The sequence below is a fragment of the Leptonychotes weddellii genome, chromosome 5 (assembly GCF_054177405.1).
Source record: "Leptonychotes weddellii isolate Sample4059 chromosome 5, ASM5417740v2, whole genome shotgun sequence".
Lineage (NCBI taxonomy): Eukaryota > Metazoa > Chordata > Mammalia > Carnivora > Phocidae > Leptonychotes > Leptonychotes weddellii.
The window spans coordinates 142,899,659-142,924,995 of NC_138373.1; the positions used below are offsets into that span (position 1 = coordinate 142,899,659).

The window sequence follows — 25,337 nt, forward strand, 5'->3', positions numbered from 1 at the left end:
TTCAAAATCAGACCATTAAGGAAAAATCAAAATGTGAAATTTCATTTGTGTAAATGTAAGTCAGCATATTCTGATATTTTCCCCCAGATGACCTGGATTTCAGGGGAGGATCAAAGCTTTGAAGATCTGAGGACTACAGCCTATTGCACTCTCACTATCCACCAGAGGCAGAGGGAACTTACTGTGGCGAGTTTCTCAATGTACTCATCAGGTGCACCCAGAGAGGCAAGGCCAATTTCCTGTAATTGTAGAGAAACAGAGTCACTGGCATGGCTGTGGTCTGCCTAACTTCAAACTTCACCCTCAGCTCCGACCTTGTACTTGCCACAGGAAGGTGATGGGTGACCAGATGCCTTCAGAAGGGCCCAGATAGACCCTGATTATTCTGTTAGGTCTTCCCTAGTCACACATCATAGAATCATAGATCTCTATAGCAGGAAAACCTTATTTCATCACTTGGTCTTTTGTATTTACTTTACAAATGAGAAAACTGAGGCACAGAGAAGGGAGCTGACCTACTCAAGGTCACACAGTAGGTTGTGTCTAAAGTTTCATTCCTTGATTCCAGCTCAGTGATTATTCTCCCATAGCTCAAGCAGAACATTCCTGGCATACAAATGAGTGCCTTAATCATGTATCATGAAGATACCAGAGGAGAATTGCTGAGAAATGTTTGACATCCATCCAGGTAAATACTAGCTAGAGAGTCTGAAATACTATGGACCACTTCTCATCGCAGCTCCAATTACAGAATTCCCCTAGTGGTCTGTCTTTGTCCCTTTTACAACATTTTCTCCAGCCTGCTTTGTATCAGACAGAGTGTATATACACAAATAAATATATTTGCTTTCCCTACTATATACATTTATTCACTCCAAAATGTTTGTTGAATGCCTTCTATATAGTTGGCAGTATACAAAATCAAGAAAGGTCCTGGACATCATGGTGTTTACATTTAAGGCAGACAATAAATAATAAGCATATACATAGGTATATTAGAAGGAATAAGTTATTTGGAAAGAAGAAACAAAAGAAGAAAGGGACAAGGGGAAGTGGGAGTGCCAGGAGAACGGGTCGGGGGGAGGGCCTGCAATTTTGAATAGGGTTTCAGAGCAAGCATCATTGAGAAGGTGATATTTGACCAAAGACTTGATAGAAGTGAGGTTGTTGGCTCTGCTGACGTGTGAGGGAAGATCATTGTATAAGCCACATGTATAGTCAGTGATAAAGCTCTCTAAGGAGGAGAAATGTCAGTAGGTTCAAATAACAGGGAGAGACCAGTATGGCTAGAACAGAATAAGAGTGGGGAGAGTGGCAGGTGGTATCAAAGAGGGATCTGGAGCTCAGTCATATAGAACATTTTTTGGCTATTTTAGGTTTTAGGATTTTCCTTTCAGTGAAATGGGAGCCACTGCAAGGTTTTGAGCAAAGAAGTGGTAAGGCCTAATTTATGTCATCCAAGATTTACTCTGGCTGCTATGTGAGAACAGATTGTAGGGGATCAAGAGTAGAGGCAGATAGACCAGATAGGAGGCTACCACAGTCCCCAGGGTGAGAAACAATAGTGGCTGAGACCAGCTTGGTAGCAGTTGATATGATGGACAATGATCAGATTCTACACATATTTTGAAGGGAAAACACATACAACTTTTAGACAGATTGGTTACGTGTATTTGAAGAAGAAGCAATAATGTACCCTAAGTGCTTTTGGTTTGAGCAACTGAAAGGCTGGAGTTACCATGAACTAACATAGGGAGGGCTGTGGTTGGAGAAGGCTTGAATGGGAAGATCAGGAATTCAGTTTTGAACAGGATGAATACAGATGTGTAATAGACATCCAAGTGGAGAGATTGAGTAGGTGCTTGGATACATAAGTCTGAGTTTGGGGACTAAGGTCTGGGCTGAAGATATTAATGTGTTCACCAGCAGGATAGAGATGATATTTAACACCATGAGTTTGGGTGAGATAGCCAAAGGAATTGGCGTAGACAGAGAAGGATTAAGGATTGGGCTTATTTTGAAGCAAGAGACTACATGGTCTTCATCTCTGTATCCCTCTCTGGGTCGAACTCAGAGCCTGGCCCATATTACATACTAAGAAAATGCTGAGTTAGAGTGAACTAAATTCAGACAGTTTGGCTCTCCTCTCTTGCCCCTGCCCCCATCTCTGTTCCAGCCATCCTATCCAGGCATGCCACAGTCTAACAGAAGACATTGAAACAGTGCTCTGTTCTCATGGTCACCATTCTTTGTGAGCCCAAATCTTGCTTAAAACAAGGGGTCCCAAGATTTTTCTGTGTTTCATCCCCATCCCATCTTGCACTCTAGTGGGAAGCAAGTCCTCCTTTTAGATCCAAAAAGAATGTGCTCAGGGAACTTTCAAAATGACACCCTGCCTTGGGACTGTCCAGGTGTAAGTTGGAGATGTGTAACACTGATGGCCCAGTAGCATCCATCTGTTGACTCAGGTAATTGTACACTCCTCTGGGGGGGCTCCCCCAAATGGAAATGGCTTAAGGAGGATTGTCACTTAGCCTCTGACCAAGCAGAATAGCTTCTGGTAGTGAGAATAAAAAGTTCCTATTCTCTAAGGAAATCACTAATAATTCTTTGGCCATAGGAACAAATCCCAGTTTTAAAGCTGTCTCAAGCAATTAATGACATCTTCACAGAAGGAACCATGCTTCTGAAAGTTAGCCAGTCAACAATAGCCTCAGTCCAATGGTGATACTTCCGAGTTAAAGTTCAGCTAATCCTCAAACACTCCACTTGCAAAAGTCCAACAATCTCTAAACACCACAGTACCCAAAACCCCACATAAAAGCAACAGTTTATTTGTTTGTTTGTTTGTTTGTTTCAGATATTAAGTGGTAACCTCTTCAATCAACAGTGAAAGTATTTATTTCTTCTAGCTGAGGGAAAAGGCTTATAAAATTCATACACAATCCCATTACTCTGAAATTCATATTTGCTGCAGTATTTGCTTATGACTCATTCCATTTGATCTTTATCTTTCCCTATGAGGAAGAAGATTGGCAGTCAAAGCTTTCTATTGATTCTTATTTGTGGAAACAGGTCACATAGCTGGTTGGTGGCAGGGTGGGGTGTGTGCATGCTTCATTCAACTTTCCCATGATCCCAGCTACCCAACCATGGTTTAGCCTCTCAGTGCTCTGAAGGAATTACTAGGATTCTTTCTCTCATGTAAAAAGCTCACCACTGTAATAGAGGAATCAAGGCTAGCCTGTTGCTTTGATGATAATAGCAAGACATTTGACACATCAGTTTTTGCCAACTATGAGTTGGGCTATTGGAATTGGATTATCAGCAAATATTTTCTTATTTAAATAAAGCATATATAAAAATGACTGCCTGACAAGGTAGGAAATGGCAAGGTCCTAAAGAGGAGGGGAAAGGTGCCAGGAGAACTTGGAAGAAGGTAAGGTTATTCCTATGTGGGGATCAGGCAGGCTTTCTTGGATGAAAAGGCTCTTAAACTAAACCCGGAAGGACAACTGAGATTAGCAAATTCAACAACACATATATAATTCAGAGGATGAGTGATTCACCACCCCCATGCTGTGATCCCTGGAATGGGTATTTAGCCATCTCCATGGGACCATATGCCCATCTCTGGTGGGATCACAGAACTGTATCTGGTTTCTAACCTTGCAGAGGACACAAGGGTCCCTCCATAGATTCAATTCACTTAAGCAATCTAGGTCTCAATCGTATAACTAAAAGGCCAAAAGGATCCATTCCTCACCTGGGAAAACTGGGCAAAGCTGCGATCTGAAAACAAGGGCACGTGTCCCAACAACTCATGGCAGATGTCACTGAAAGACAGAAAGCACAGAGCTTGGAGGTAAGGCGTGTTATAAGCCAAATCAGACTCAGTCTTTCTATATGAGAAATGAGCCAGTAGAAAGGAAGTGAGCCACTGAAGTTTATGACCCCATTCCCAAGCATAAGTGGTACGTAAAGCATGGGATCAGATAAGGCAAGGTACAAAAGAAAAGGAAGAAGGGGAAAGAAAAGTAAGGGGCAAGTCAGGGAACAACAACCAGGGGGTCTTAAGTGTATGTTCAGTGGGGTTCCGAACAGAAGAGCCAAAATTCCTATGGACTTCCTCCTATACACCTGAGCAAGCTGTGGGTCATGAACATTTCCCATCCCAAGTCTTCATCTTGGTATTGACATCCTGGGCAGATGCAATGTGCTCAGGTATTCCCCATAAGAAATAAAAATTAAATTAAAAAAATAGTGCTGTTCTTTTCTTATTCTAGAGGGGGGCAATAGTCAGAGAAGAAAATTTACATTTATTTAACATATTATGTGCCAGGTTCATTAGGAATAGGTCTTTTCTGATTTGTAGTTATAAACTTTGTGGACAGGAAAAAAATCATTTTGGGCATCCTACTGACTTTTTGTATAAATTGCGTAAGTCCTATTTGATTAAGAAGATGGCTAAATGCCAACAAAAGGGGCTCAGTGTCCAGCCATTCTCTATCTCCAGACAAGATGCATCTAGACATAAGAAGATTATAATCATCTAGATGTATATTCTGAAGTTATTGAGTTACTTTGGTCACCACTTGTTCCTGTTCACATTTGGAACATCATAGTTCTGACTCTTATAATCCCTTTGGAGCTTGACTGTGACCTCTTATTCCCATGGCCAGGGGAGATCTGAATGTGTAGTTCACAAGATACCCAAATCTCCTATCAGTATGGTCTACTGGACAGAGAAAATACCCTGGAGAGATGATCCCTCTCTTTGTGCTACCATCAAACCATCCAGAAAACTAGTCCTGTGGATCAGCCTTCCATGAACCCAAACCTCATTCCTGGAGCAGTGAGTAATGGCATTCACTGTGGTTGGATACTGGTAGCAGGAGAAGAATACTCACGGTTCAGGGGTATACATGGGTTTGGACCCATGTCTGATGTACTGAGTACAGTGGAAAACTCGGAAGGCCAGGCCACCCAAGAAATCACGAGAGGAAAGTAGGCCAGCCACAGGTCGGAGGCGGAATCCAGTGCAAGCTGCAAAGCAGAGAAAGAAAACTCAAAGCCTATCATGGCAGAGCCAGAGGCGCCTGAAGACCATTAGGTAGGAAAGCAATACTCCCAACCATCTAGCAGCATGGGTATGGATGCCAAGTAGACTTGGCTTCACATCTCTGCCTCTACACCTTGTACCTGGGCAATTTGGATCAAATAACTTCATTTCTCTGAGCCTCATTTCCTCCTCTGCAAAATGTGGATAGGTATTCACTAGGGTTATTCCAAGAATCAAATGAGCTAATAAATATAAAGTACTTAGCACAGAGCCTAGCACATTGGAGTATTTAATAAATTTAGCTTTCATTATTGTTTATTAGGATGAAACATTTATTCCTTATTTCTCATGTCTCTAGAGTGGGGAGGGTTTTCATTCCACTTCCAGAAGGGAAGAGTATAAGAGGAACCCTTCCAGCTTCTCTACTGCCCTTCACACACTACACCATAGAAAGAGCAAGGACTTCTCTGATTGGAGCATTTGGGAAGAGAAAATGAATATTCTCAATTTGATCCCTTTGGACCTTTCTCTCCTGACTGCCTACAGAGGAGCACATTCTGGTCTGCTCTGGGCCATGCAATAGAATATACACTTCACCAGTGAATTGGTAAAAAAGTTTACATAATTCAGAGGTGAAATATTAGAAAGTCCATTTTGTTTGTACAGCCATACTACATTTTCCAAGTAGCTTTTATCAGTAATAAAGTTGATTTTTTTATCCTCCCTCTGGTTCCTATTTCTGGCTCTCGATTTGTTTCAAACTTGGAAGGAGAATAATAATCACAGTGATGATGATGACGATGACGATGATGATGATAGCTAACACTATATACTGCCCACCATATGTCAGACACTGTTCTACATGCTTTATAAATACTAACTAGTTCTCCTAATAACCCTATGAGGTAGATGCTCATATTATTTCCACTTTACAGATGGGGAAGCTGAGACACAGAGAAGTTAAAGTTCTTGTCCAAGGTCACAACTACAATCAGTCTGGCTTCAAAGTCTATTCCTTAGTTACTTCTCATTAATGCTCCAGCTGCTAGTATTACCATTTTATTATCTCACTATTGGCCATGGAAACATGGATAATTAGCCAGAGAATGTCTTTAGGACATCCTTGCCCCTGTGCCTATGTTTCCTGGATCTTCAGGCTGAAATTCACTCCACTTGGCCTCTCATTCCCCTCTTTATCTGATAAGTAGAGACTGTCCAAATAGAAGGGACCTGAAAGGTCATCTAACCCATCCCCAATCTAACCCAGCTACCATTTTTCTCCCTGCCACATAATCTCCCTGGCTCCTTGCCCCAGAGCTGACCATACCATCTCCATATAGTTCAGAGGCATAGAAACTTCTTCATTTCTATAAACCTGTGGTCTGTCTTCCTACTTTCTCTCATTCTGGCACATACTGGCACATACTAAGTGTTTAATATGTGTTAGCTGATAGTTTTATTTTGGTTTTGCTGAATTAATGCCTCCTGGCAGAAAGGAAAATACTTATCTCACTTGAAAATGATGTGCAGAGGTCAGTCATCCCAATAACGTATTTCCCCACAGAGTTACTCAGATTCCAATTCAGTCCCAATTCACTGAGCACCTATTTTATATGTAGCACCATGCTGGGTGTTTTCACTTGCAATGTCTTATTTCATTCCCACAATTTCCCTAAGAGACAGTCTATTTGACAGATGACTAAACTGAGGCAGTTTCCCCCAAATAGAGAGGGTCAAAGCAAGAGTCATACCAGTTGGATGCACAGACTTAGAGCTCAGGGCTCTTGGCATTGTCACAAAGAGCACATTTCTTACACAAATGCACACTGCAGCCATCTCACAACACAGCAGGAACTACAAGGAGAGCCTTGCCTGGGCCCCTGGGGCTTTGAGTATGGGAAAAAGTGTTTTTCAGAGACATGGATATGGCAAAATCCATACATGATGCCTTGTCTTGGATGAGAGTGGGACGAACAGTGGAAGCTAGTCGTGAGACAGAACACAGCAGTGAAATGTTTTTTTGGAGAATCAACCTGCATGCATTACCACAAACACACACACTAGCTTCAATTTACTTTCTTCCCTTTCCCTTCCCTCCCCCTCCTCCCCTTTTGTCCCTGAAGTGGACTTACTCTGCAGAAATTGAGAAACCTCTTCCAGCTGGGGAATGTTATCTTCGCGGAAGCCACAGTACTTTTCCAGAAGTGGGAAGATGTGATTGTGCTCATAGCAAGCATGGGTTTTATACAAGGACTTCAGGGTCCTGAACACCAGCCCCCATGTATTCTTTTCTTCCTCTGTGTATTCCACTTGAGGTATGGGCTGACCACTAGAATACAGGCATGAAATATTTGTCTCCAGCAGGGCAGGTGTAAAGAAGAGGAAGAAGGAGCATTAGCAGAGAGAGACAGGTGCAGAGTCTCTGAGCTGCTGTCACCTGGACTGCAGGGGATTTCATAAGTTATTTGAAAGAGGAAAACTCTATTTCATGATATAGGAAACATTCATGTAATTCGGTTAAGCAATGATCCAAGCTCTCAGCTCACCTACCACACCAAAGATTTGTTCTCACTTTGGAAAATCACTTGGCCTTTCTGTTCCCCTATCTCTCCAATTATTTACCCAGGGTGGAAGTTCACTTAACTTCAGGGACCCAGCAGGTAACATAAATGGGTAAAGTAGCAGGTATGGACAATAAGAGGGTGAGAGCTGAGACAACTGAAGAATGCATCCTCTTTCTAAACAAAGGCATCCAAGTTCAAGTAAAGCAATATCATGTGTTGTATTGTGTCAACTAACGTAATTATATCTGTGGGATAAAGTGGATCTAATTTGTGGACCCTGAGTTTGAGACCCTTTTGGTGGGCATGCACTTGCTGGATTTGATATTTCTGACCTTAGGAAGCTATAATGGTATTTAAACGCAGGCTAGGTATAAGATCCACTTATGCAACATCTTCTGCTATGACACAACAGAACTACAGGGAACTGGTTAAAGTACATGTGTTGGACCTTGCCCCACAGATCCTGAATCTTTTGGGGAGGGAAAGCCAAGGCATCTGGATTCCAATAAGCTTCCAGGGGACATAGTATTGCTTGAGACTCATTAGTTCCAAGGTCTTTTTGAAAAACATCTGAGAATAAGCTGTGTTCTCAACAGTAAAAACAAATGAAAATCAAACAAAGCCTGACCTTAAAAACCTGTTCTTTGCACTGTTCTTTGCACTGCAGGCCTATTTCCCAACAGTGTACACAGTGTCTGGGAACAAGGCAGCACTGTTTACTTCAGAATTATGGATCATCTTCAGGCTCCAAAGTAAGGTTTCTCCTGCCCTTTCAAAGTTGTAGCTCATCCAAGGACATTAAAGCAAAGGCACTGTAAGTTCCCCAAAAAGGTGGGCAGGGATTAGGGAAAAATGATAAATTTTTGCTTAGGAATTGAAAGTAGGACAACCTCAGAAGACTCTGTAATGACCATTAGGAATTGTGAAAAGAACATCAGGTAAGCCCCTGCCTGAGGATGCACCATTATTTTAAGGCCAAAAGCTGCTGGAAGGAAAAAGCAGGCTTTGATCATGGACAGAGATGGGTTCACTACTTGGCTCTGCCAGTTCCTAGCTGGATAGTCTCTGGAAATTTAATAAACCTCTCTAGGCCTAGTCTGTGCTGTTATTAGATGGGTTAATAATAAGTAACTATTTGAAGAGTATTAGAAGAAAATTAGGTGAAATACTATGTATAAAGTACCTAATATTGGTGCTGACCAATAATACCATTGGGTAATGGATAATTATCATTATAACTGATTCTTATTTAAAAAGAAAGGTATTTGCTATTTTGTAACAAATTTTTAAGAGATAGTAACATCCTGGGTACAAAGATGTCCCCCTGGTTGATATTTGCTGTTCTAGGGGTTCAATATCCCTTCCTCATTCCTTCAGTAAATCACCCTCTTCCCCTCTCAGTGTGAGGCTCAGGTGGGAGGAGACTCCACCACTCCCACCTGGGCATGTGACCAGGTCTGGTAATTAGACTGTCTCATTTCCCTGGTCATAGAGACTGGCTGAAAGATGGGCCCATGTCCTAATCAGAGCCAATGAGACTCAATGAGAAAACCTGTGTGGATTCTGTTGGAAAGAGATAGAACCTCTGATTGAGTTAGGGTTTCAGCATGGTGGCACTGGGCTCACCTCCAAGAGAGATGCCAGAGACTAAGGCCAACGTAGAGGACTCTAGAGTCAGAGAGAGGTATGGAGGGAGGGAAGTGTGTGGGACCCTGAACGAGTTATTGTCACTTTCTGGGCCATATGTACATTCACTATAAGGAAGGACAATCAAATCTATCTTATAATGTTGTAATGGTAATCAAATAGATCATATCTCAAGTGTTGCCTGGATATAGTAAATATTTCAGAATTTATTTTCTGTCTCTCACACACACATACACACTAACTTCCATGGTCTACTTAGGAATTAAACACAGCACATTTTATTCCATCTTCTATTTCCATCAAGAGACCTGAGGTTCTATAAGATCCTTGGTCTTTGAAGAAATTATCAATTATTTTTACCAAGTCATGATCTCATTAAGTAAAATAAACTAAGATATTTTAGGAAGAGTGTCAGTTTGGTTTGAAATAAAAAGGAGATTTCTGGTTAAGCCAGTTAGGATTCCTCTTCAAAAAAAGAAGTTTTAAGTAGAAGACATTTTTTCTGAATTATTCTGTCAACCAAATATGGCATTCAATATACTCCAGCACCTGGCACAGCCTTCCCTCTCCTTGGTGTCTTATTTTACTCCAGGTCCTCCCATTCATGTAATTATTACAAGACAAATATTTTGGTGCCCCAAAGTACAACTGTAATTTGTCAGTGCCTCTTCAAACTGAAGTTTTAAGACTTATTAAATGTTCTTGGGTTGGGGAGTCAGAGCATTATATGGCAGATGGGCAGAGAAGAGGGTAGCTAGCAGTGGTGGGGTTTAGCTGCTTCTTTATTTTCTATAGTAATTCACTCTGACTCCAAATATTCACATCTCAAAACAAAAGCCCCATAGCTAACCAGACCCACCCTTTCATTCACTACCCCCATTCTCTTTGGCTATAAATTCCAACTTAATCTTTAATTCTCAGCCTAAACTTTACATCTGGCTGACCCATTTGCTCAGTCTACATTTAAACTCTTAATGATATGCCTTATGACACCTAAGTTTTGACTTTGGTATACCTATTGTATTTATTGTTACTTTTGTCATTGTCTTTCCCAGTGTTTCCCCAGACGACATGGTCTCTGTTGGTCTTACTCTTGGGGTAGGCTTGGAACTTAATAGATATATCTTATCACCTGATCAATATCCTGTGATTCTATGACTCATGATGCATGAGTTTGTGCTTTATTCCCTTTGTGGAATAATGAATGGCAAAGTGCCAGAGATCTGAATGTGGGGCCTATTGGCATGGAGGGTGGCAGAAGCCAAGGAAGAGGGCCAAAGTTTAGTCCTGAAAGACATTACAACTTCTGGGGTGGGATGAACAGGCCAGGGAGAACTGAGAAGCCTCAGAAAGGAAGGAGGGAAACCAGTAGAGACTGGAATACATTCAATACATTCGATTCTCATTATATATGGTAGTTATGCTACATACAGTCAAATGAACACTGAACCATTTGTCCAAAAGGAAACCAGGACTTGGGTCCCATGAGCTTCTGGTCACATTTTAGTCAAATGACAGTATTAATCTTGTTTTGTGTGAGCTTTTATATAAAGAAATCTTATTTAGTACATATGGTTGAGTCATCAACGTTGTACTCAACAGCACTATAACTCATGCCTGAATGAGGCTTACCTAACATACATGTATTTTCTCCATAAGGCATATCCCAGCCTTCTTGCACTTAGGAACCCCACACAGCACTTCACCACCACACTGGGGGGCCATCTTAAACAGCAAAATTGCCAATAAAAAGTACAAAAAATTGGCAAATGTGGATCTAATCTAAGTAGATCTCAAAAAGAACAGTTGTTTACAGATGAGAGCTGGAATAAGAAAGTGGTGTCACCTTGTTCAACCTGGAAACTTGTGTATCAGGCAACTCAAACTTTTCCCCATTCTTGTCATGTCTAGGAATGATCGTAGAAGTGCCACAAGTATTGATTTGGAAGTCTCAAATAAATGTAAGCAAGTAATCCTTGAATAATGAGAAGCCACTGTGCCAGATACCGAGCTGAGACCATTTCAAAACTAGGCTTTGAATTTGAGAACAAATTCAGCCTTACTAGCCACATCACCTTGGCCCATATCACTTAACAATCTGAGATTCATCTGTAAAAATCAAGAAATTGACTAGAAGATCTCTAACATTCCTCAGAGAGCCAGCCACCCATGGATGGTTTTCAATAATCCATTTAACTTACTTGATAAACATCCAGGATGGTGAGGCATTCAATCAATTCCATGCTTCTTCATTAGGTTTAACATTTTTATGGAAAGCTGGTTAGGGGTTCAGTTTCTTCCTTCAAATCCCAACAGCCAAGCAATAACTGAATATACTTCCTAAGCAGCTCCTGGATTATATGGAAAAGTGTGATCTCCTCATTCTGAGAATCCCAGCATTCAGGGAAGAGGGTGAGAATGTTTTGGAGTTAACGAAACCTGAATACAAAAGTGGATGATGCCACCTACGAGTTATATGACCTTGGCAAGTTTCTTAACTGCATGGAGCATTAGTTTTCCAATCTGAAACATAAGGAGTTATTACTAAGAATAAATGAAATCATGGAAGCAAAGCATGTAGCAAAGCCCCAGACATAGCAAGGAGATCATAAATATAATATATTTTTATTTATTACCTGAAAAAGGGCTCATGTCTGTACCTGATTTGATGGTGTCCACCTGACCATGCTAAAGCAAATATAGGGACGGGGGGTGGGAGGGAGGGTTGCCATGTTCTGTGATTCCTGCTTGTTACAAGCCAAGGCCCAAATGGGCCTAGATTTAAGCAAGGTCAGCAAAGTTCTGGATCTTTCCACTGCCGGAAGTCATTCAGAGAAGGGAATTTTCTTATCTTCTCTGGAGGTCTTTCCATCTGGAAAGTAGGTAACTTTGTATCCAGTAAACAGAGCCCTATCCTCTTCTTTATCTCCCTCATATTCTATCAAAGCTGTTCAAGTACAATTCCCTTAGGGCTCTGGTCAAGTTTTAAGTCTCTTCTTGAGCCTGTCTTTTCTCCTGTCCTTAACTCAGGAATGGAGCTCAGGCCTCAAATACTAAATGTCCCATGGTAGCATTTCTGTAGTTCCTGAGGACTCAAAATAGCAAGAACAGTTCTCTTCCCAAATGACTTTGATACTTGCATTTTCCTTTGGCTAAAATAGGGTAGAATCCCAGACAGAAAAAAAATAAACTCATCAGAAAATTGCCCTTCGCAGCTGGGTCAGATCAGATAAAAGTAGAACACTGAGGCAGAGCTCATCTGAAATCTCAAATGATTCATTATTTCAGTAAAGCAGCCAACTCCTCCTTGAATGTAAATGATTCTCTTTTTCCTTCTTCCCTGTTTAATGTGGAGAATACCAGAGGCTGTTTTATTCAGGGCTGAGGCCTTTTATAATTACTTCAGACGTTAGTGCATAAGGACGCAACAAAGCTGGGGAGAGAGCTGGGCCCCTGCTCAGTGGGTAATTTTGTTTTGTCTAGCAGCATTTTTTTTAAACATGTGTTATTAAAGGGAGGGTTTAAACACACACACACACACACACACACACACACACAACAGGACTCTCTATGCTAGTATTTTCCAAACTTGGGCGAGGAAAAGGTAAGCTAGGAGTGTGCTCTTCTCTCTTCCCCCAGACAAGCAAAGCGGACTTACTGTCGGTAGTTGTAGGCGATGTCAGCAAACTGCTTTCGTCTGGCTCGATACACAGGATCTTTAAAACCCTAGGAGAAAGGAGACACTTGATTTCTCAAGGCTTGAGCAGAGAGGTCTGGCATATCTATGCACAATTCAAATGGGGGCTCGTGAGCTCTGACAGTCCAGCTCTCCTTCCTCAGATTATACCCTGAAAATAAGGTTTCAGTGAAACTAAGGGTAAGCTCTCCCACCAGGTATTATGAATGGCACATTATCAGCAACACCTTCAATTCAGTGTGGGTCTCTCTGCTAAGGAATTCCAAAGTGCAAATGGTGTACAGGTTTTTTTAAAAAAAATCTCATCTACAGCATTTCTAACTTGCAAACTTGCTAAACTAGGCAGTTAGCAGGATAGATGTTTATGACAAAAATATATAATATCCACTAAATACCTAACAATGGTATGTGTCTAGAACTGCTTCCTGACCTTTTATTTTAAGATTTATTTATTTATTTATTTATTTGAGAAAGAGAGAGAGAGAGATAGCACAAGCAGGGGGAAAGGAAGAGAGAGAGGGAGAAGCAGGCTCCCCACTGAGCCAGGAGCTCCGAGTCAGGACTCCATTCCAGGACCTGGAGATCACGACCTGAGCTGAAGGCAGATGCTTAACCACCTGAGCCACCCAGGCGCCCCTTCCTGACTTCTTAATAAACAAACAGGTACATGCTTGCTGCTATTGCAATTTTTAAAAATACTATTCCTTGAGTGCTTACTATGTGCCTGTCTGTGTGGGCTAGGGACTTCTTTTATCTGTAACTCTCACAAAAAACTTGTAAGGTAGATCAGTATGATTATCCCCATCCTTCTAGAATAAACAGTGGCTCAGGGAAAAAGGGGTCAAGCAAAGATGAGGCCAGGGTTTGAATCACCCAGTTTCATGTTCTTTTCACTACACTTCAGTAATTGTCAACCTTTATAACATGGCAGGGGCTCAACTGAGAAATCAGTCTCAATATATAAAAATGAAGATAATTATTTCTCCTCTGAGACTCACCTGCCGGCAGCCCTTCCCCAACAATTCATAAGTAGCATATTTCTAAACAGTGAAAAGAAGCCAAGAGTGTCTTTCAGTGTTAGTGCAACATATCCCTCAGTCAGAGGTAAGCCCAATTAATTAAAAGGGCCTTTTCCTTGCCCTTTCTTCTAGGAGCTCTATGGTTTAAGGTCTTGCATTTAAGTCTTCAACCCATTTCAAGTTAATTTTTGTGAGTGGTATAAGATAGGCATCTAATTTCATTCTTTTTGTATGTGAACATCCAGTTTTCCCAACTCCATTTATTGAAGAGATCATCATCCTTTCCCCATCGAGTGTTCTTGGCTCCCTTGTCAAATATTAGTTGACTGCCTATGCATGGGTTTATTTCTGGGCTCTCGATTCTGTTCTATTGATTGGTCTGTATGTTTTTAGCCAGTACCACACTACTTTGATTTCTATAGTTTTGTAATACAATTTGAACTCAGGAAGTGTGATACCTCTACCTTTGCTCTTCTTTCTCAGGATTGCTTCTTCACACTGGTTTTAGCAATGATTTTTTTGGATATGACACCAAAAGTACAAGCAACAAAAGCAAAAGTAAACAAGCAGGACTATATTAAACTAAATGCTTTGGCACAGCAAAAGAAACAACCAACAAAATCAAAAGGCAACCAATGGAATGGGAGAAAATACTGCAAATCATATATCTAATAAGGGGTTAAAACCTGAAATATATAAGTAACTCATACAACTCAACCAAAAAATTCCAACTAAAAAATGAGCAGCGGAACTGAATAGGTATTTTCCAAAGACAAAATAACACATAGCTGGTAAGTACCTGAAAAGATGCTCAACACTAATCTTCAGGGAAATGCAAATCAAAACCACAATGAGATATCACCTCACACCTGTCAGAATGGCTATCATCAAAAAGGCAGGAGATAACAAGTTTTGACAAGGATATGGAAGAAAGTGAACCCTCATGTACTATTGATGGGAATGTATATTGGTGTAGCCACTATGGAAAACAGTATGGAGGTTCCTTAAAAAATCAAAAACAAAACTACCATAAGAGCCAGCCATCTCACTTCTGGGTATGTATCTAAGGGAAATGAAAACAAGATATTGAAGAGACATTTGCCCTCTCATGTTCACTGCAGCATTACTCACAATAGCCAAGGCAGATGTTGATCAAAGGGTACAGACTTGCAGCTATAAGATGAATAACTTCTGGGAATCTAATGTAAGCATAGTGACTATAATTAATAATACTGTATTATACACTTGAAAGTTGCTAAGAGAATAGATCTTAAGTATTCTATCACACACACACACATATACACAAATGGTAAACATGTGAAGTAATAAAGATATTAACTAACCTTGTTATAATAATTTTGCAATATATATGTGTATCAAATCATCATGTTATACACTGTAAACTTACACAATGTGATATGACAATTATATCTTAATAAATCTGAAAAGGGGGGTATTTTACAAAATAAAAATGACTGTAATCTGAATTTTAGAAAGACATGAGACTAGCGTCATCACTGTAGGACTTGCTTTGTTCCTTCCAAGCGTTTCCCAATAAGCGATAACATCTACCCCTTTAGCTTGCTCAGCGAGGAGCCTGCTTCTCCCTCTGCCCATCCCCTTGCTTGTGCTCTCTCTCTGACAAATAAATAAATAAAATCTTTAAAAAAATCAATCAATCAATCAATCAGAGCCTGCCAGCAATTCCAAAGAATCAGGGATATATATATATATATTATCCGAGACTCTGTAACATAGAGTCTGGCATATAGAAAGAACTACAAACACTGGTTGAAAGAAAGAAGGAAAGAGGAGGGAGGGAGAGAGGGATGAGCAGAGGGAAGGAAGAAAGAATTTCTTAGTTTATTAAGATAACAAACAAACAAATTTTGAGAAATAGAGAAATTTAAATGTTTCATATTGGAAAATTAAAATTGCCATAAATTTTTATTCCAAACCTAAATCTCAAGTAAATTAAGTGATCATTCAGTTTAGAAAAGATTCCATGACACAGTTACTACAAAGCATAGCTCTTCGGTTTTCCTTAGAGTACTAAATAGTTTGGAATCATTCATTACAGGTAGGAAGGCTTAGGAATCTAAAAACTTAAAACTACCCTTGGCGCACTTCTACTGGATGAAGATAAGTTGCTTGGGATGATACAGTCAGGAAACTGGGCACCATGATTTAATTTCCAAGTAGTACTAAACGCACTCCTTTAGGAACCTACCTGCCAGACTAAATGAAGAACATATCTCCATACTTAAGACTCAAAATATAAACCTAATTCTTGCCAGTCATTAAGGTTTGATCATCACAGTTATCTTCACCTACCTGTCTTATTTAATAGTCAGGAATAAATGGCTCTCTCCAGCCCCTAATTATACAGTGTAGACTTTTGCACCTGTAAGTCATCTTGGAAAATACCTATTTCTATATTTTAATCTAGATATGAGGAAAATGAAGCCCATACAGCCATTTGCAGAACCAGCACCTCTGCTGGGGTTTTCTGTTTGTACCCACGTAGTGGGCTGAGGTTTGAGGGTTGAGCAGGAAACCAGGATGATGAGGGAAGATTTCCTTTAGCCAGTGGATTTCCACTCCATTATGCTGCCTCTGGGAATGAGATGCCCATGACAATTTCTCTTCCCTATTTAGTTCTTTATCTTTGATCTTTTTTTTTAATTTAAATTCAACATATAGTACATCATTAGTTTCAGATGTAGAGTTCAGCAGTTCATCAGTCAATATACTTTGTCTAGATAGTTCAAAGATATTTCCATCAGAGAAAAAAAGTTTCCTGTAAAATTATATACCCAGTAAGTATCAACTCTGTCAGAGGGAATATACAAATGAAATAATGGAAAAGTATACCAGAGTCTAACAAATGTTATGAAAATGAGAAACAGTAACTGTGTTATTTTTCTATACTATTTATGCTTTTGAAGTTTTGTACTATAAGTGTGGATTTCTTTTGTAATTAGTAGAAAAGTGAAATAGTATTACAGATCTATCTCAAACCATTATGAAGAAGTAACAAGATTCACACATTGAGCTATATCAACACACACACATATACAGTATATGATATGGATCTTCCATAGGGAAACTTTCTAATCACAGTCCTTTCCAGCTCAAAGTACCTAATAAGTTCATTATCAGTCTTCAAGAAGCCCCCACTGGCCAGGCTGCAAGGACTTCTGTCCCTCAGTTATCAGTGAAAGAGAGCTGGGATCTCAAAGTCCATCTCTTGGTGGTTTGGCCTTGCATCATTTGGGCTGCCAGATGACCACAGGGCCTCTGCAGCCATGTGGAGTACACTCTGAATTAAGTACACTCTGAATTAAGCTTCACTTGATGATGACTAATCATCCTGTCTCAATTTAGACTAATAGCAGCAATTTCAGTAGCACTGCATGTAATTTATTTATAATCACCCTGTCTCAATTAAGCTAATAGCAGCAATTTCGGTTGCACTGCATGTAACCAAGTATGTTTTGACAGGAAAATATATTGTTGGTGAAGGAGGAGTGGGCAGGAGGGGGAAGAGGGGAGGAGTGGAAGGGACAGAATGGAGAGAATTCTACATGATGCAAAGTTATAACATCACCTGCAGTCTGTATGCAATCACTTTCCTTAATCTTGGAATTTTTGTTACTTGGGTGTTGAAGTGTGTGGTTTTGTTGTAGTGGGGATTTCGGGGAGTGGGTAACTACATGGTAAAGTCTTCTGAGATCTTTATTTTATCATTTCTTGATATCATGGCTGAGGTTAAACCTCAGAAATGCCATCTTTAGGCTAGCAAGGAGAACAGGGAGTTTCGAGTCAGATGGGCTGGGTGGATTATGAACCCCAGTCACTAGGAGCTTGGCTTGAGGTTAGTCAGTTCAACTCTCAAACCTACGTTTCTTCATCAGTAAAATGAGACTGTCAGCTACCTCACAGTATTGGGTGGGTTAGATTAGGTAACACAGGCAGAGCACCAAGTAATACTCTGAATTTTAAAAATGATGTATTTGTACAAAATGGTGGGAAATCCAAAAACTGAGAAATCTGGCTCAGAACACAAAAAGGATAGAGTCTGTAATGGGTCACTGAGCCCCATCACTCCACCTTGGACCTTCTAAGCAGCATCTGTAGAATTCTTACCTTGCAATTTCTATTTCATCTACGCCAATAATGAGAGGCTGTTTGCATTCCATCAATCCCACACCAACTGGAGGAAGGATGGTACACAGGAGAAAGAGGTTCAAAGTGGTACAGTATCTGCCAATGTCATCCTGCAGGCACTGGCCAGAGATTTGCAAACTAACAGACCAGGGCAGCACTGACAATAGCCCCACCGCCCCTTGCCCACTCTCTATTGCTGGCCATGGCCGCCACCAATAAGGCCAAGAAGTCTGTTCTGGAAAGGATTCAGATACCTGGTTGTCCAAGCCAATAACCTGGGAGTCATTGTTTTACTTCTCTCTTCCTCTCTTCCTTCATACCCGATAATCAATTTTTGTCCATTCTTCCCTCCAAATATCTTAAGTCTGTCCTTTTTTATCACTGCTACCCCTTAGTTCAGGACCCCGTCACTTCTCGCCTGGACTACCATAACTGCTTCCCAAGTGGCCTTTCTTTGAGTTCTCTCCATGCCTCCCCCCTCACGCAGCCCAAGTAGATTTATGAAGTGCAAATCTGGTGGGGTCACTCCCTTCCTTAAAAACTTTCTCATCAATTTTAGGCCTCTCATCAATTTTAGGATAAAGTCCAAAATTTTTAACACAGTACAAAAGGCTTTGTGTGATCTGGCTCTGCCTATGCTTCCAACTCTGTGTTGAACTACAATTGGAGTTCCACATGCTACATTCCAAATTCATCCAAATTGGTCTGATTTTAATTCTTTAAATACATCATGCTTTTTCCCACATTAAGGCCTTCACACATGCTGTTCCCTTTTATTGGAATACTCTTTCCCACTCTTCCAGACCAATAAGCTACAACTTGGCCTTTCCACCCTGCATTTTTAGAGACCTTTCTTGCTTTTTCCTAAGTTTATTGCTTTTCCTCTATAATGCACTTTCTCAATAACCTGAGTGTTTCTCTTTTCAGACAATCATTATGCTTGTTAATATTATTAAACTCAGGACTCTGTTTGTTTCACTTATCACTGGATTTTCAGTGCTTGGCATATTTTTGAGTAGGAGTTGTTAAAAAAATTATGCAAAAAAATTAGATCACTGCCTAACAAGCTTGCTGTACACTCAAGGGACGTGTATATTTGTTTGATGTGCAATTTACTACTTAGTAAGGCCCAAACTCTTCAAGGTAAGATGCTGACTTATAGAAGATGGATAAGTAGCAAAATATTTATTTTATGATCAAGTTGCAAGTGATTTCTGTCCAATAGAGAAAGGAACACTCACAGTTATGGCTTTATTGCCTTCTAGAATATTAATCACTTGTATAGCAATCTCTGTGAGCTTGCTCCAGCACTAGATTTTTCAATGACCATCCATACTTTGGTCTTTTGTAGCTTCCTTCACACCAGTGTTGTCATCTGGCTGCTTTCTTCACTACTGAGTTAATGGATTTTTGACAAATGTTGACTATATACCTGTATGACAGTTGTTTTTAACTTTTTTTAAATGATGCCTTGACAGAGCAACTTGGAAGGAATGCAACAAGTCTTTGATGACTGACATCCTTACAACAGACTCTAATGGGGCCCTTGGATGGAGAAGTTTGAATGGGAGAAAGGAAGAGAAGAAAAGCACTAGAAATATAGCCCTGCTCTTGGAAAGGGCAAGGCTCTTTCTGGAGAGAAGAGAAACTCAATATCTGTATCTGAAAGACTGAAAAACAGTTTGAACGCTTCAGGTAGTAGAAGAAAGGACAGTGTGTTGACTAATATTTTATCCCCCGGAAAGCCCCCCAGTGCAGATCTTCAGCTTTAGACACTGGCGTAGGCACCAGGGGAACTGGAATAGGGAACTCTGGGGTTAAGGTCTGTGTGGCAGAGGCTCCCCAAGATCTGTGTTTAATCCTTCTTTCAGAGAACACTGCTCAACCACTTTTCTCAGTCTTCTTTGAAGTTCATAGTGGCCATGTGACTGGGCTGCAATCAATAAAATTTGAGGGAAGGTTTTGAGTCACCTCCAGACCTGACCCATAAAGACCTGGGAGTGATTCTCACTCCCTTTTCCCATGTGCTGGCGGAATGAAAAGGGCTCTGAGGACTTGAAGGAAGGTGCAACCATTTAGTGGAAGGGACTTAGTCTCTGCAAGACTGTGTGGAGCAATTTCCTTTCTGACCTACACTGGAAATAACCTTTCAATGGGTTAAGCCATGGAGCTTTGGGGATTGTTTGATAAGCAGTTAGCCTACCCTACTTGTTAGAGGCCTCAACTCACATCTTCCTCTTTCCAGAAGTCCTCTCTAACAATTCCAGTTCACAGTGACCTTAGAACCGTTAACACATGCCATCTGATTCATTAAACCTGGTGTTTAATCATGTACTTTTGTGTGTTATGATTTAAACTAAATATTACCCAAACTGCATTCCATGGAACACTACCATTTAAGATAATGTTGCTAGGTATTCCATGGAAAGGGGTTCCATAAGTAATAAAAAATTGAGGGACATTAGGTTGAATGAGTCTCATGTTCGCAGGACTTGCCAAAGTCCCAAATGAGATAATGGGACTTGCATATGCTTGCAGTTCTAGAATACACTGTTTCGCATTTTGATCATGAGAATTTTTTTCCAGAGATTACAGTTTGGGAAGCATGCATATGACCCTTTCACTTGTGTGTGTGTGGGTGGGTGTATCTATATATCTATATCTTATGCCTTCTATGAGGTTACAGTTCATGAGGAAGTGAATTTATTTTTCTCTGATGCTCTGTGCTCAAAGTATGAAACACCATGCACACAGTTTTATAGTATCAGCGTCAAAAACTTGGCCTGGGGAAGAGGTAGGTGGAAGGCTTCAAGGAGGCCAACATATGAGTTGGGCCTTAGGAAATGAATAGAGGTTTTGTAGCAGGGAAAGAACAGGTGAGCAGATAAAGAAAAGCATCCCATGTGAAGGAGACCCCATAGACAGGCCCACAGAGGCTGGGGAATGGTCAGAGAAAGGAGACTCAGTCTTAGCATGGAAATCAAACAGACCACTTGGATTCTGACTTTGTAAATACGTAACCTGTAAGCTGTAAAGTTGTAACCCAGTCACCTCTGGCACTCCCACAACTGGAGGCCCCTGGAGGACAGGGGTCATGTCTTATGAATCATTTCAGCTCCCCGTTCCTTTACATAGCCTGGGACGCAGGTCTCCCTCTCTGAAATTTCTCATCTGAATGAGAAAACACAACGCTCCCAGGATGGCTATCACACCTAAATTTTAAAAATGCCGGTAAAGCATTTAGCACAGTGACTGGCACACAGTCTATGCTCAAGAAATGCGAGCTGCCAGGATCACTTGCTTAGTAAATAGTTGGGGAAGGGAGGAAGGCAGAAGGTGAGGATGGAGGGCAGGACACTGGCAACAACAGAAAGAAGGCTGAGAGGAATGCAGCTATCTTATTTCATTCTCCCACTTAGCTAACCCTGGGAGGCAGATGCCCTTTACCCTCTGTTGCAGGAACAATCCTTCCTTGGCTGCATTTCTCAGAGTGGTTATTTTGGAGACCCTGAGATATTGAGTTAAACATCAGTGCACACTGCCAAGGGCAGGGGAGCGTACTGCGGCGGGGACAGAGTGGAACAGAGGGTCCTTTCGGGAAGAACACCCGCCACTTCTCACACATGGCAGCCAAGGCCTGTGGGGCCTGAGGGAGTGTGGGGAAGCACTCTGGAGGGTTTACTCTGTCCTTGGCCCATTGGTTCCCAGGCTCTGATGAAGGAACAGAGAGAGCCTGGCCTCCTCAGCGGGAAGACCGTGTACCTAACAAAATTGTTCTTTTATGATAAAATTCATCAGAGCGAGAGGCCAGGGAACCAAAAATGTGGGCTGGGTCTGTACGGAGAAATGAATTCCAGGGAATTTGAAGACCAGCTCATCTGCCTGAAGAGACACAAGGATAAGAAGATGGAAATGTCCACATCTGTGGCCTCTTCTCTTTCCCCTCTGCCCCAAGGGAGCAGCAAGTGTGGCCAGTGGAAGGGTCTTGGGTTAAGGCAGGAAGCGTGGAGGCTGGTAAGAGGAGGAAACACCCTGATGGGCTGCTTCCATGGGCTGGGTCAAGGTGGCCAGATGGCTTTTCCAGAGGAATGATCTCTTTGCAGACGCTTTGCTCCCAAGGCCCACAGCCAAAGACCTGTCGAAGGGGATCTGGAGCCTCTTCTGGAGCGCGTCTACTGGCCCTGGGCCCCACAGGAGAAGGCTGCACCATCCCCAGGAAGGTGAATGGGGATCAAAATCCTCCAACCTTACCTTTAGGTTTTTGGGGGAGAAGGTGCTTAAGTATATATTTATTAGGAGACTGAAATATGATTCCTATCCTGAGCTAAGTAGTTTCACAAGTAAGAATCAAGGAAGCTATGGGGCATCCTTGTCAAGATGCACAGGCCAGAAAACTAATAGGGAGACTAGAAACATGCTTGCCATTGGGGGTTGCTTAGTAAGTTATGGCAATGCATGAAAAATTATATATATAATAGTTGTATAATTTAATTTAATAGTTTAAAATTTTAATAATTCATATTAATGTCTAATTAGTAGAAAGAGAGATGGGGGAAAGAGATGGGGAGAGGAGGAAGGAAGCACACCAAAATTAACACCAATTATTTCAAGACAGTGTGACAATAAGTGATTTTTTTTTTCTAGTTTCAAGTCTGGGTGTCAGGAGGGAATTCACCTTTGTTTCTGTTAATAAAATAGTTTCTCACTGTAAAAAAAAAAATGCAGAATACCATCAAGAGGAAAAGAGAAATAACTGGAATCATGGGTGATCTTCATTTTCTTCCCTCATGCTTTTCTGTATTTTTAAGTCCACTATGAGGGATTTACTATTTGAATGAAAATAAGCAACATGTGTTCATATTTTAAAAGACCAGCCAACTCCAGAAATAACTCTCTTTTTGTCTCTGGGAAAGCACTGGAATTTCTGCTACTGGACTGGACCTTTGTCTTCTGGCTCTGTGAGCACCGGGGTAAGAGTCTTAAGACCCAAAGATTAGCACAGGACCTTAGAAAAGTCATTTACTCTCACTGGGCCTCAGTGAATCTATCTGTAAAATGGGAACATCTGCTTTGCTTCCTGCAAAGAGCCTTTGTGAAGATCAAGTTCACAACTTACTCAACTGTGAAGGCCCACAGAGATGTAAGAAAACAGACTCCAGATGAAATGTAGACACTCTCACTCAGTTACACTAAACCACTAGAAATGAAAACAGCTTCCAAGTCATTTAAAGATGAAAAAGCCATTTGCCTGGGCAGAGATTAAGTGACAGCCCATGTGATGGTGGCACTTTCCACCTAAGGAGGATGTCAGAACTGGCCCTCGCCCTGAGTCCAGCCTGAGCTGCTCCTCCCCGGAATCCTCCACCCCCACAAAAAATGGTGAAGTTCCCCCATCCTGGTCTTCTTCTCAGAAACCAGTAGGGGACCTGCTCCCCTGCCCACCAGACACAGGACACAGTCTGAGTTCTTTGTCTGGTACATCAGACCTTTTTTTTTTTATTACTTTTTTAAAGATTTATTTATTTATTTGAGAGAAAGAGAGAGAGCAAGCACAGGGAGGGGCAGAGAGAAATTTTAGCAGACTCCTCGTTGAGCTCAGCTCAGAGCCCAGTGCAGGGCTCGATGCAGGGCTCAATCTCACGACCCTGAGATCAGGACCTTGAGATCATGACCTGAGCCAAAACCTAGAGTCAGATGCTTAACTGACTATGCCACCCAGGGGCCCCACATCAGACCTTTTAAAATCTGGCCCTCACGCCTAATGCACTAGCCAGTCATTTCAAAATATTCTGCATTTCAAAATATTCTGGATACTTTCAGGACACTGAGTCTTTGCACAATACTGTTCCCTCAGCATCTTCTACTCAGGGTTTAGGATCTAGTTCCAATGTCACCACTGCCCTGCTGTACCTGGCAGAGCTGTTAGTGGTTTACTGTTTCCCAAACCCCTGACTTAAACCTCTGTAGTTGTCTGAAGACAGAAAGAAAGATGATTTACATATATATGTGTGTTTGTGTGTATGTGTGCATACATACATACATATATATACATATAAACAACAGTTTCCGGAGGCCAATCCATATTTGCGCCAACAATAATAACGACCATGATAACCATGGCAGTGATGATGTATAAGAAGACACCCTACAAATGTCTGTCCTACAAGCAAACAAATGAAGACACATTCCTGGGGATCAGGGAGTGGAGTAGGGTCAGGGAGAGGAGCACTGAAAGGGTCTGATTGGAAGGGCCACCGACACGGAGACTCACAGGATGGTCTGCATCCAGTTCTGCTCCATAGCTGAGAATCTGATTGGCAAATCTGTCGAGCTCTTGAATGGTTCTTGGGAACCAGGGCACTGAAACACAGAAAGGGCAAAGTCCTGAGCTGAAGATTGGCAGGACATGGCCAAAGGCCTCAACAAGGTCAGAAGCATGGATCAGCCCCAATTAGACAAACCAATGGGGGGAACATGGGGTCCCATATAACCCCCAACTTACTATAATACAAAAGTTAACTCCCATTTTTCTTGGAAACTATAATTTTTTTTAATTTCAGCTTTGTGGAGGTTAACCTGACAAAATTATAAGATAAAGTATACATCATTGAAATTTGACATAGGTACACATTATGAAAGCATTTTCCCCATCTAGTTAATTAACACACACATATTTATTTTTCGGGGTTAGTAAAAACATTTAAGTTCTACTTTCTTAGCAAGTTTCAATTATATAATACAGTGTTATTGACTACAGTCACCATGTCTTACACTAGGTCCCCAGATCTTACTCACCTTATAGCTGAAACATACCCTTTTACCAACCTCCCCCTCTTTCTCCCAGCCCCCAGCCCCTGGCAATCACTTATCTACTGTCTGTTTCTATGAGTTTGGTGCTTTTTTTTTAGGTTCCATATATAAGGAATACCATGCATTATTTGTCTCTGTCTGGTTTATTTCACTTAGCACCTTAGAAAATAATTTTAAAACATCTTCCCAAACATACTCTTTTTCCTGAAGATTTTCTCTGAATTATCTCAAAATTTACCTCCCTCCCACCTATTATGGTATAGTGGGGTGGTTTTTGATGGTTTTCTTTAGTAGCAGAGTATTACATGTAACCCCAGAATATAAATCAGATAAAACCAGAGCTGTTCTGTTTTATGCAAGGATAAGCC

General features: G+C 41.1%; 1 protein-coding gene across 1 annotated transcript in view; it reads right to left on the bottom strand.

Annotated features, from left to right (window-relative positions):
• PAH (phenylalanine hydroxylase) overlaps positions 1 to 25,337 on the bottom strand; it is a 65,551-nt gene that overhangs the window by 7,966 nt on the left and 32,248 nt on the right. Inside the window, exons 4-9 of the mRNA XM_081822302.1 lie at positions 24,431 to 24,519; positions 12,932 to 12,999; positions 7,195 to 7,391; positions 4,911 to 5,046; positions 3,767 to 3,836; positions 183 to 239 (exon numbers count right to left, since the gene is read on the bottom strand). Of these exons, the coding sequence (XP_081678428.1) occupies positions 183 to 239; positions 3,767 to 3,836; positions 4,911 to 5,046; positions 7,195 to 7,391; positions 12,932 to 12,999; positions 24,431 to 24,519 (617 nt within the window). The remainder of the gene's footprint in view (positions 1 to 182; positions 240 to 3,766; positions 3,837 to 4,910; positions 5,047 to 7,194; positions 7,392 to 12,931; positions 13,000 to 24,430; positions 24,520 to 25,337) is intronic.